Source organism: Amblyomma maculatum, chromosome 3, assembly GCF_055883805.1.
Source record: "Amblyomma maculatum isolate TAMU_Amacu chromosome 3, ASM5588380v1, whole genome shotgun sequence".
NCBI classification, from domain to species: Eukaryota; Metazoa; Arthropoda; class Arachnida; order Ixodida; family Ixodidae; genus Amblyomma; species Amblyomma maculatum.
In genome coordinates, this window is record NC_139346.1 from 138,082,499 (window position 1) to 138,095,417 (window position 12,919).

General features: G+C 45.4%; 1 protein-coding gene across 1 annotated transcript; it reads right to left on the reverse strand.

Moving 5' to 3' along the window:
- Positions 1–1,018: 1,018 nt before the first annotated feature.
- On the reverse strand, positions 1,019–8,266 carry LOC146196178 (uncharacterized). Its single transcript, XM_084596940.1, has 2 exons — positions 8,231–8,266; positions 1,019–1,493 (listed from the first exon to the last, which is right to left on the reverse strand). Exons 1-2 carry the CDS (start codon positions 8,264–8,266, stop codon positions 1,074–1,076), a joined length of 456 nt encoding a protein of 151 aa, XP_084453066.1. The 3' UTR covers positions 1,019–1,073.
- Between the last annotated feature and the right edge of the window lie 4,653 nt (positions 8,267–12,919).

The following is a 12,919-nucleotide window of genomic DNA, read 5'->3' on the forward strand; positions in this document are numbered from 1 at the left end:
TTTTAGCATTTCAGTAGGTACTAAACCAGAATGGAATTACTTTCCTTTAAACTACCGCCGATGTGAATTGTTAACTGGACACATGATTTAAAAAAAAATGAATGATTGCAGTTATGACACGTTGTCTAGTCGTGTGGTACTGGGCCCAGCGAGTACGCCGCGCACTTACAACCTTGCCTTAGCACATTTCAGTCGAATGTATTATGTAATGGTGCCGAAAAAGCTTTGAATTTGCTTACTCGCGTCCAGTGGGATTTCGCTGCCGACCGTACGTGAGTATGCAGTGTGTCGCCGACAAAACAGTGGACGCTCCAAGATTGCTACATACGGCACTTCCAAGTTTGCACATGTGGCATTTACAACACTCTAAAGTTACTACGAAACTTAAAGTTTCTTTTCAACCAGCCTTGATATCCCGCTATCAGTTGATACTGAACGGTGTAATTATCAGCCTGGCTTTCCAAGCTGCACAAATTCCTCGAGGACACATTAGTGTTATTCAAGAGACAAAGCCTCGAAAAGTAGGATGAAAAGTCAGCGGGAAAAATAAGAAGTGTGACATTCGAAATTGTCCGACAGAAGCTTGTATTTGCCGTTCCGGAAAACCGAAATAAAAAGCGATCACATACACGCTTTCAAAACTTCATCAGAAATGTGGAAAGCAGATTCAACTGTTACGTTTTCCTCCTCAATGTTTCAGAATTAAATCAGTTGCGTCGCATCATAACGAAGGACTTCTTTTCCCCTAAACTTCAAGGCATGCTTACCATTTGCCAGGAACGCCACCCTGCCTATAAATGGGCCTCAAACGCAGGAAACGTTTTCCTCAATATTCGCATTCATGTGAAGTTTAACAAATACCAAGCTTGTGTGACCAATTATGTAGTGTGCTATGACGCTAGCAATGACATATAGTCGACAACTACGCCGCTGTAGCTGTGTCAAAAGTCCAGAGCCGGGAATCGGATTTCATCTTTGAAGGCAGCACGCCTCTGCAGATACTCATTTATTTGCCGAGTTTTATATGTACAATGTCAGGAAAAAACGATGAAATGACAGAATAAAAACAGGAATCAGCCCTTATAACCGTAGCCACCGTAGGCGCCGTATCCGCCGTAGCCGCCCCCGTATCCATAGCCGAGACCTCCTCCTGCTCCAAGGCCGGAGTGGGCGAGGAGGGCTCCTCCACTGTTGACCTTGTTGACATGGTGCACCGTCCTCACCAAGAACGCTGGCCCAGCCACAGCCTTGGCGAACGCTGGGCCTCCACTGACAAGAGCCACGCTGCTGCCGATGCCAACGCCGCCGACCCCACCGACACCTCCGAGGCCAGCGCCGCCAGCGCCCAGGCCTCCATATCCCAAGCCACCGTATCCTAGGCCGCCGTACCCGAGGCCGCCGTATCCAAGGCCGCCGTAGCCGCCTCCATATACGACGTTCTTTGGATAGGCTATCACCACCGTCAATACAGCAAGGAGGGTGAACACGGTAGCCTGCGCATATTTCCATTGTTCTTGAGTTATAATTCACATATTTGTCTGCCAAAGTGATGTACTGAAGCCAATGCAAGATTATGTACAATATATAAACAAAATATGTTAACACTCCTTTCACAGGTACAATATGTAAACGCAATATGTTAACACCCCTTTGGCGTATGGCTTTAGGAGAGTATTTCAAGCAGTAAACACAGCACACCTTTTCCACAACACCAGTTTCATTCAGCAAGTGTAGAAGAAAACTTACTCCAAAAAAATTCTTTCTGTGGCCTTGCGGTGTGTTTTGCACAGCAAATTTTGAAATCATCAGGTCATACTTTTCTGATAAATTCTTAATTCAAGTGCATTTCAAGAGTAGTTAAGTGAGGAAATAAAATGTTCAAATTGAAATGAAAGGCGATATGTTTATGCGAATAATGCCGCATGGACCCGTCTGCCAAAAAATCGCTTCTACTGAACTCACTGGGTCATAGCTACTGCGTTGTTTGGAGCAAATAGTTGAAAAGAACTAGATTTGCTATTCAATGAAGAATTCTAGAAAAATTCACAGCTATGATGGTATACGTCTGATATAAGGTAACGCATGCATAGAAACAACTGATACCAAGAAAAAGCGGGCAATAAGACTGTTGCAAACGTTCATAGTAGTCACGCACAAATAATAACTTTGTAGAGTTTGACACAATAAAGCCTCTTAGATTGCATTTGTTTCGGCTGCTATGTTTGTGTACGAAAGCTTTATTTTATATTAACATTGTTTTTTTCACAAGTGCTTCGCATGACCCATTACATTCTATCTTATAACATAGGAAACAACGTTTGGTTTCTACAGTCTTCCCACTAAATTACTATACCCAATCAATATCTTACAACTTGAAACATGAATATACTCCCCAATTTTCTTTACGACAGTAATAAAATACTCGAAGTTACTTTCAAAACAGTCCTATGACCAGTCCTGTAATTTATTGATCAGGATAATCAACCTTGATATCGTGGTAACATGTTCTGCTTCTTCCAGTTATTTCTACTCTTTTAATTCTGCGTGTTCCTCATTTCTCTTTTCCTTTGATGGGATTTTTCTGAAACTGTAGCCCCACTAAATCAGAAACCACCATATTGCCGCATTTTCGTTTGTGTTTCCCATTAAGGTTGTATGCAGCTAGGGAGATAAAAAATTTTCATATTTCAGTTGTCATAACATGATACTGCGCCAAGGCTGAAATTCGCGCCACATTAGCAATGCTATGATTACACTAAAAGGCTGAGTATTATCACTCATCACTCAGGGAGAGACGCACAACACAGTGCTCAGGTAAACCTGTCGATACAGAATTATATCTACACGTCTGGGTCAGCCATGATACTGGGCAATTGAGCCTAATGCTCCTGCGGAACAAGTCTGTTGAAACCGTTCTGCATAGGGGAACATTATGCCGCAATGAATTTAGAACGTATTATGAAATTGCCACTCTCGGGCTTGTAACATGCATTGCACAGCGTTGATTCAAAGAAACAACACTTTTATATCAACCATGTTTCTCGTTTTCAGAGGATCAGAGAACAAAAATGGTTGGACATGACTGATTCAAAGACAATGCCATGAAGTAGGCTGTCAAACGTTTTTCTCCCTCTAACATGTGGCATTCAGGAGAATATATTTCATTATCATTGCCTTACATTGTCCTAGAGATGTAAATAGAAAAACTCCTATTCCCAATATTTCTCCTTACCAAAGTCATCGTGCTGAAGTTTACGGTACAACGGGCGGTGTCAACTGTGATCGCAGTATTTCCAAGGCGCATATATATACTCACTCGGAAGATTATTATCGGGCTCACTGAAAACACTGCATGCCGTGCCCTACGGAAGACGCCGTACAGATACAGGAGGCAACGAATCGCCGAAAACCGAAGCCTTCATGCAGTAGGTAGTCTACTTCTATCGTTACAGATGGCACGTGCTTCCTGGCTAGCGCCTTAAAAGCACGTCCGACAAAGGAAGGATGCTCTTCCCGGATATCTGACCTGATCTGGTCTCCATGCGGAACATAAAAGAAGTTTTTAGCATCTGAACGCAATTCGTGAATAGGAAGAATGGCGATGCCCAAATGTTTTGAAATGAGCGGAGTTTTGTAGTGCTGATATATCGGAGACGGTAGTAGAGGCCAACAGAACCACGCAGTCAATAATCACATTGTTAAGGAGGCATCAGTGCATTAGTAGACTAGGCGTAAAACGCGAGGCGGAAAGCTGAAAAAGAGGAAGCAGAGTTGCTTTTGATTCGATCGCCTTCTGCAGCTCGACGTGTGCAAAGCTATACCACCGTTTTTCCTATCGGAAAGAAGCTTTCTTTTTTACTGGACACGGTGATTACAAGGTGTTGAAAGAAATCAGGTTACGTCTATTATATCAGCAATGACGTGAAGTGCAGCTTAGGCTTTTCGCTCTACATCTATGTACATAGCAAAACAAAAACTGAGAAATTGGCCTAAAGAAACAAAGCCGGGTATATGTTTATCTCCATGATGGGCGAATGCTATGCATGCCATCATGGAGATCAACGTATACCGCGCTTGCCGCACCCAAACCCATAGTTCAGAAGAAAGGAATCAGATTGCGCCCAGCGGGTATAGAATGCATCGAACGCAAATGCAGGAGAGAACGCGAAATGACAAAATGGCGGAAGGTATGAAGAACTGGCAAAGAAAGTACAAAAATAGGAACTCAGCGATTACTATGAGATATTTCTGCATCTCACGCTCGAGCAAAATAATAACTAAACATAGAAATGCACATACCTGAACAGTTAAAAACACCACGCTCGTGGCTGCTGCTTGTCCAAGAATAGGTTTTACTTGAATATTTTTCCCCTCTCGATATTAATTAGGGAGACATTGTTTTCACTCCTGCAGTCAAGAAATTAATGGGAGCTTAGTAAGAAATTCAATTGCCCAAAGCTTCTGCAAATAACACCTCTACAATAAAACGACCCCCATAAACATGAATCTAGAATGTTTCAGTTGAATTTCCATCTTTCATACATGTACATTGGACACCTCTGCAGAGAATATTGCAATAATAAATTTGCCTTTACAATGGAATATAAAGTCCTCTAGCACGCAGGAATATAAAGTCCTATAAGGAGCTAGCACATAACTGGGTTAATTGGAGAATTATGGGAGAGTCTATCGCCCTGCAGTGGGTACAGTCAGATTGTTGATGATGATGAGGATAAAGTCCTCGGTGGCTTATTTGCTGCGGCAGAAAAACATAAGCAGGGGTCGTCATGGTACTCCGCAACCTCTACTCAACTGCGGTGAGTACAAAGAGCCTAGGTCGACGCCACAGCAAAGATCGCGACAGAAAAGTAGTACTCTAGACTAACCGCAGTCTGCCAGCCTGAGTGTAAAAATAAAGTGTGCGCTACGGGTTACATGAGTGAATAGTCTTACGAGCAGCTCTAGGCTGCCTGCCTGAAAAAAAAAACGCAATACTATAGGCACAAAGATATGCGCGAGCCCGGCAGGGGTGCTGTAAGTATCCAGGTGTTGTTAGCTTATAGAAGCGGTACTGGACTGGAAACTAACATTAGCGTACTCTGTGCACGAAGATGATGTGAGCAGCTGCAGCCAGCAGTTTTGCACTGATGCAGTTGTAAGCTGACTAATCAATGTCAACTTCACCGGGTGCTTGCTGGCACATATTTCCCCACTGAAATGAGCAGGACTGTGCTTTATGTGGAACCAAGAAGGCTAACAGGCAACAGCGACATACGGTGATCTGCCAGAGTATACCTACATCGCTTAAAGGTTTCCAGCGAAACCTAAATTTGAAGCGCAATTCAACGGCAGCTACGACGCTTATCCTGCATGACTGTTGCCGTTGCAAGTTCCATGCATACCAGCGAAGTGTTCAGAAGACAATGAGTGCCTGCTTTTTAAGTATCTCCTTCTTTACAGATCATATACCAATTTTGATTATCTGAACGCGCTTAGCTTTCTCCACTGAGAGCGATAGGGCATGTCACATTCACAAGCAAGTTGCTCGTATATCAAAGGATTTCTGAAGGCCCGATCGCTTCGCTACAAATGCGCGCAATTGCAGACTTTTTTTTTCTTCGATGCAGAGCTCTTCAACTAGTCTATCTACAAGGCAAGACGTGTGACTTATATAGGTCGTTTAGAGGGTAGCTGAATGCTGAGCTGTACAGCGGTCGTTCACCCTTCGATCACCTTCGGTCGGTTTTACTCGAAGGAAGAAAGCAACGCTATCACGATTAATTTTGAGAGCGTTGAGTTTACTGTTTTCACTTGTAGCGATTTTGAACATAATGCAACCGTTGTGCTTGCGCCATCGATTTGCAGGTCACGACGTTCGCTTTCATTTCCAGTGTTGTGAATGTTTCAGAGCGATTAAAAGAACTATGCAAGCAGCAGAAAAGGAATACAACTGAACGGAGCTATTTTTCGACTCACCCGCGGCTGATGTAGTGCACAACGAGTGGCATCTGGCCCTTTGACAAATTAGAGCACATGTAATGCCGATAGTGAATTTAGTGGGAGGATGTCATAATGCAGCTGGCAATTCAAGCGCTCGTTTAGCTATATGACTCTATGCGGTGCCTTCTGAAAATGTTATTCGACCATGAAAACTTTAGACTTATTTAAAGTGCAGTTTATTTCTTGTTCAGACTTCAAACTTTGCTTTTAATGCAGATATGCTGACAGGAGTATACCGAAGGCGTTATTAGGAGAACGTTTTATTCCTCATCGCCCTCATTTCATACTTCCTTGAATAGATATGTGATGACTGATTGAAACTGGGGAGCGTGGTAGGGGTTAGAACTGCACCAATGCATCTGGACTGTTATGGGTAGGATTTGAATAGTTTTTTTGTGCTGTCGTGTTCCACTTACAATTCACGGCATCTCTGAGGTACAGAATAACGCACTATATCCATGGTTAGGCTGATTTATATTGCAAGCGGATGCTCCGACAAAGAAAGAAGACGTTGAAACGAGTCCACTCCACTCTAGGCCGGACGTGCTGTTAACTGGTCCGGTCACCGACTGCCAACTGTTCCCACGTCTCATCTGATATTTGTCAACAACGCAGTGACAAATCTGGTGAAGGTGCTGGGTCTACGTCCTTCTTTGTTACTGCGCTTAGCTTGCGATAATCGAGCAAAACCGCAATGTGCCGTCTCTCTTTTTAACGAGGAGAACCGGGTACGACCAGGGGCTGTTTGAATGCTGTATGATGTCATCATCGAGCACCTCCCTAACTTGCGACTTAATTGCTGCACGTTAGGTCGACGAGTCGTCGTAGGGGTGCTGGCGGATTGGTTGCACGTCATCGCAAGTCACCATCTTGTGCTTAACTATGGTAGTTTGACGTAGTTTCGACGAATAAGCTACGCAGTCTTTTAATTCGCGTAACGAAGAATACAGCTGGTCACGCTGGCTGGCTGACAGCTCGGAGATGACGACGAAAATTTCTACGGACGTGGGTGACGGCATGGTTTCTGAAGATAAGCACTCGGTTATATCACAGATTCGCTGGGCGAAAAGCACGGAAGTGTCGCGAAAAAGATGTCGATGCTCGTGCTTGAAATTTGTAGGAAGCATCGGCCGTAGTAAAGGTGTTTCATGCTGCGGCCCATACACATTCCGTGTGCCAGCAACAATGAAAGGCTAGCTTTCGCTACTGCGTCAGCATCTTGAATGGTATCACAATGGAGTTTAACGAAGATACTGGTTCGGGGTGGCAGCCTGACATTCTTCGCAGAAACTCGAAGCATCAGGCGTAGTCGCTTCGTGCTGTTGAAAACTGTTGCTTTCTCAGGGGAAAAGGAAACCTTGCCATTTCTGAGGTCAATAGTTGCTCCACTCTCGCGAAGAAAATCAACGCCAGGGATGCGGTAAGGCGAGCCATTTTGCAAAAAAAGACAGCTGACCACGAACGTCAAATCCAGGATTTTAATTATGGCTGTGCACATGCCTAGAGAAGTGATTAGATGCCCACCCTCAGTGCGAACGTGTGCACCTGCGTATGGAGTGAGAGCCTTCCTATGATATCAGGCGAACTTGCTGTTCAAAATATAATAATCATTCCCAGTATTCAATAAAGCATAAACGTGGCGACAATAAAGTATCACGAGTATATCCAACGATGGGCATTCGCCCATGTCAGGCGCTTAAGTCATCTAGTAATCTGAGTCGTGTCCAGCGGGCTGTTCCAGCGGCAATTCTTCATTGTTGCGGGTGCGTTGCGGCATCGTTCTTTCCACCGGCAATTCGTCGTCGTTGCCGGTGTGTTGTTGGGGCGTCGACACGGCGTTATGATTGGGAACCATGGTTGTGGTCACCGTCGGTGCGCATTAATTAAGTGTCCACGACGTTGGGGGGGGGGGGGGGGGTCTCCCGCGGTGCGATGTCCAGGGAGCCCAACCCTGAGGGTCACTGGTTTCAGTTTTTCCTGCAGGGGCTGGGCGATCGGCCCTGCGCTGCCCGTGAATAAAGGGCGGTATATGGGGACGGACGACCCCTTGGCTACGGTAATCGAGATGGTGAGGGACGGGACGGTTGCTGCTGCTGTTCACTAAGGAAATCTTTGACGGCTCAAATCACTCCCCGTAGCGAGGACGCGATCGCGTCCTCGCTGCGGTGAGCTACATGAGCCGTCGAAGATTTCCTTAGTGAACAGCAGCGGCAACCGTCCCGACCCTTACCATCTCGGTCACCGTCACCAAAGGGTCGCCCGTCATCATATACCGAAGTTCTTCGAAGAACTGGCGGGAAAATCTTCGAGCCCCAGGCGACGATTACCATGCCGACAGATGTGACCCGCTCCGCCGCAGTGAAAGCACAACTGTCGTCGGTCGGGGGTACGCCATTCGTCCATCTTCCGTGGAGATGGTCGACGATAACGTTATCCAGCCTTCAAGCAGCCCGTGGTCATCCCTGGGTGTAGTGTCGCTGTGGTAGACCGCTGTCGTGTTGAAGGAATGAAGCGGAACTACATAGTATGTATACCATACTATAAACTGTTGTAGTGCCATAGTATGGCAGTACAACAGTTTATAGTATGGTATACACCGCCAATGCCCAGGCATCGACATTGAAATTAAATATGTATGTTGAAATTTAGCAGGGCGCATAAGCTTCGCTTTAAGAGTAATACCGAGAGTGTCTTTAACACTGAGTCAAGACGAACGCCATGCCCCTCGATGGATGCTTCGTCGGCGGAAGGACTTATCTCTCGGTGGATGATAATGCGTGCGTACAAGATGAGAGCCTTGTGATGGACTCCGGGTGAAGTATTTTGCGACTGTTTATTGGAGGGCTGAGTGCATGTCAATCAACGAGCGACTACCCTCCGATGATTTTTACAATGTCGAAATAGGTTTTATTAAACCAAAAACGACAGAGCTAGCATTCTTTACAGTAGCATCAGATGGCTGGGTGCCGAGCCTTATATCGGCCACCGCAACGAACTTGTGTCCTACTTTCATCGACTCTTCTCTAACCTGTGGCCCCGGGCCACCACCAATCACACACGCCTGGCTCGCACGGCTGCCGTCCACCAAAATCCCGCACCCTCACTCGCGCATACCGATCTCGAGCCGTTTTTGCCAAAACTTACTTTTCAGCCACTTAAGATGCTATCGCAGCATCTCAACCAATGGATACTTTTTCCTCCAATTTCTCCTTAATTAAACAATTGATGCAGTAAAGAAAAACAAAGCACAATAAGACACCAGCGAAGCTGCTCGCTGCTCTTGCTAGCTAGCCTAAAAAATTTCATAGATGCACGAAGCCTGATGCCCGGACCTTTCTGTCGTCAGCCCGTGCTCGAAGCGACTCCGAAAAACAGCAACGCGCTGCTCGGCCGTTTCGGCCGTGAAAATGAAACTCAAGCCTTGGCACCCCTGGAGGGCCAAATTAATGTCATTCCGGGAAGCACTCCGTTTTGTGGGTCGATTTTGCTCTACTTATTATCCTTCAGTACCGTTTCATGGGTCCAGTCTGCTCTGTCTTTCGTCCTCCTTTAGCCGCCGTTAACGCTTCGTCTCCTTCGGTGTTCTTCAATACGCACTTTGGCTGTCTTGTAACACCACTTTTTCATTTCGGGTATTTTTTGGGCAACGAGAGACTTGCACAGTTTCAGAAGTTGTTTTAAACTTCTTGGGGTGGTTTCGTTTTAGGGGGAAGGGAGGCTCACTATCTGCCTCACATCTCAATGCACGCATACACACGATATAGAATGGAAGTGAATAATTGTTATTTAAAAGTAGCCGACAACATGACCAGCAGATGAATGGTAAGTGGCAAGCGAAATGATATGGGAGGAGCCTGTATGCTGCACGGCGCGCAGTTGCGTCAGTAGTAAGATACGTGGGTATTTTTACTGACACGATTTTCTGACAATGTTCATAACGTGAAACAACGTTACTGTGTCGCCTATAGCTTTGCTTTGCTTTGGCAAACAAATACACTTTCCTGATCGGGATGGCTTACAGTCCTACTTGCGAACAATGTGGCATTGATGAAACGATTGAGTCCCTCCTTTGTGATTGCCCTGTATTCGCAACTGAACGACATACGCTGCGTACTGCATTGGGTCATCTGGACGCTCACCCCTTAACAGAATGGAAGATCTTGGGACCATGTCCACAAAAATCAGCTGCGCTCAAAGCCTAAAAAGCACTTTTTCTCTTTTTAAGAGCCTGATTGACAGACTTTGAATTTCTCACCTCTTCTCCTCTTCTACCCTCCCCCTTTAATCCCCCCTTCCCCTTCCCCAGTGCAAGGTAGCAAACCAGAACTCATTCTTTCTGGTTAACATCCAAGCCTTCCACCCTCCTTTTCTCCTCCTCCTCCTCCTCCTCCACCTTTTCTCAAATCTGGGCTACTGAGAAAGCAACGCCTTATTGGCTGAACCAGCTGTATGCTCCTCGCGCAAACATTTCCTTTTTTTTTATCCGTATAATACTTGGGAAGTACTCTTGCCACCCTGGCCATGACTCTACTCTGCAATGAAAATTTTAACTGTGCTTTTTATGTCTCAGTTATCAATTGCTTCAATTTTCAGTCCTTTATTTTGGCAGTTTTCTTAGGAAATCAACATGCGTTATCCAAAATATGGATAATTGAAATGCGCAACCTCAATCATGTTACCAACTTTACACATTGTTTCGACGCTCGTTGTACGCACCAGGAAATCTTCCTTTCTTCAGCGCAAATTAACAATGCTTCAATATGAATCAGAATGTTCAGGTATAAACGTTTCGCCGAAGCTTTACCGTAGCCTGATCAGATTGAGAGCCGGCTTTGTAGAAATGCTTGATATCTTTAGTATCGTTTATACACATGCGTATATTCAACTGTCTGACAGTACGCATAATCTTTCTGATTACCTTGAACGAAGCCTGTCCTGCGAAATAGTGGCAAACTTTTCCGTCTTGACCGTGAGCCGGAGTTTTATCTATAGTGTGGAACATTAGGTAACAAGAATTATCTTTTGTGAGAAATTAAATAACATATAACTATTTACTCTCTACCTGAGAATGATGCAATCAACGGCTTTGAAAACAAAAAGGGCTGTCATTTGCTATTTTCCCATTACGCCTGTCCTGAACATTTATTGTATTCAATGCAAAACCATTTCTTGTCTCATGAGAGACGTCACCAGAGTGTGTCGGCAGAGCGTGCCATCATAGCATTTCCACATGAACTAAATTTTAGAAAAAAATTTATAATTCTGGCACTTTGGACTACTAAACTGCGTAGAAGCGAAAGCGACTGTGGCGAAGTGGTCCAAAGCCTTCCACTATGGCACATAGCTCTTTCTCTCTGTTTTGCTTGAAACTTTCCTCCTTTTCTTTACAGCTCGGTTAAGGTGTCCGCAGAAAATTTTGACAGATACTGTACCTTTTCTTTGCTGTCAACCAATTTGAAACGCCGCTGATGCCTGCAATACTGCGTGTATTTCTATATGCACTGTGGTGCGGCGTTCGAGGAAGCGCCAAATGCAAGGCGCCGCACGGACGCCTGGATCGAACTCCCGGCGGGGTCAGCTTGGTATATGCGCGGATCGCCTGGTGAAGTTATTACTAGTTGTGACGACATGACCGGATGTGAAGTTATTATCACTTTCGGTTATTAGGCATGAAAGGATGTGGCGTCATGATGGCTTCACATCCGGTTTTGACGTCACGACCGATGACGTTACCATGTAATGCCATCGCTAATTTGAACTAGTTATCATGCCTGTGACTCAGCTGACGAAGCTAGCGAAGGCGAGCGCAACGATGAGGTAAGCGGTGTGATGTCATACCAAACGGCGGTGTCGCGCGTCGGTGTGTGCGCGACGCAGATACCGTGACGTTGCCGCGAACATGTAGAGTAAGTTTTATCCGTTCGACGTCACTGTGCACATCATCAAGCAGCGGAATGACGCAACTTGAAGCAAGTCTTAGGGCCATTTGCATGCTCAGCGATGCGCAGGTAGTGTGGTACAGCTCGTCTCAGCGTTTCCAGCAAATCAAGGTGCGAGCGCGGATCTGAGTTCTGCCACGTGGTGTCCTCTCGCCACTTAACCCAAGCTCCTACGTTTAGATTTATTGGCTGATTCTTTATTGCTCATCCGCTCGTCGTGACGTTCTCTGGTGGGAGAGAAAGTATTGCAGCGGCCTTGCTAGAATCTCGCTCCGCGGCGAGCGCCGGCGTCCGCCACCGACGCTGCTTGCTAGGCAACGGATCGCGGTCATTCTGTGCCTCCTCGGAGCACCACCAAGGCGAAATCACATGTTCGTGGCCAATGTAGCTTTCGCTACAAAATTGTCTACGCTATGAATGATGAATGGAATTATCGCCCTTTCGTGCCCAAGCCGAGCGTGCTAACCGCTGCTGAACGCCTACTTCCTGGGAGCATGTTCATAAAACCTTAAAAAAGAAGAAGCAAAAATGAAATAACTATAGTTTTGAAATAAAATTATTGATAGAACAATTTATAAAAGCTAAGCGGGGTAATCATTGAATAAAGAATAAAAAACGGCGACGAATAAATGCTTTCACATTCCTGCACCTAAGCAGATTCAAGTGCAGGCCTGGAAAATTATTAGCGCCCAAACTCACATCGCCGCCACTGCAAGGCAAATACTTCGACTAAGTCTCTCAAGTTCACCAGGTCCTGGCCGAGCTGCAGCTACTTAATCCCTGCAACATCCCTATAAACTCAAAGATCCATAATTCTGTAACCCTTTTCTATACTTACCTTCATCTCGAATTTGAAGTGAAATATTATAACGGCGCCGAAATTGATTCTATTCCCCGATCGATGACGTGTGTGAGATGACAACTTGAACGGCCCTTTAATGCCAAGGCGTTTTCTTTTACGAAAAGAGCCAATGAGACAG

Bases quoted from the DNA above. Each gene is read 5' to 3' on its own strand.
- LOC146196178 (XM_084596940.1), bottom strand. From the start codon at position 8,266: ATGACGGGCGACCCTTTGGTGACGGTGACCGAGATG. The intron at 1,494-8,230 runs GTAAGGGTCGGG...AAATATGCGCAG, and splicing joins TGGTGACGGTGACCGAGATG to GCTACCGTGTTCACCCTCCT.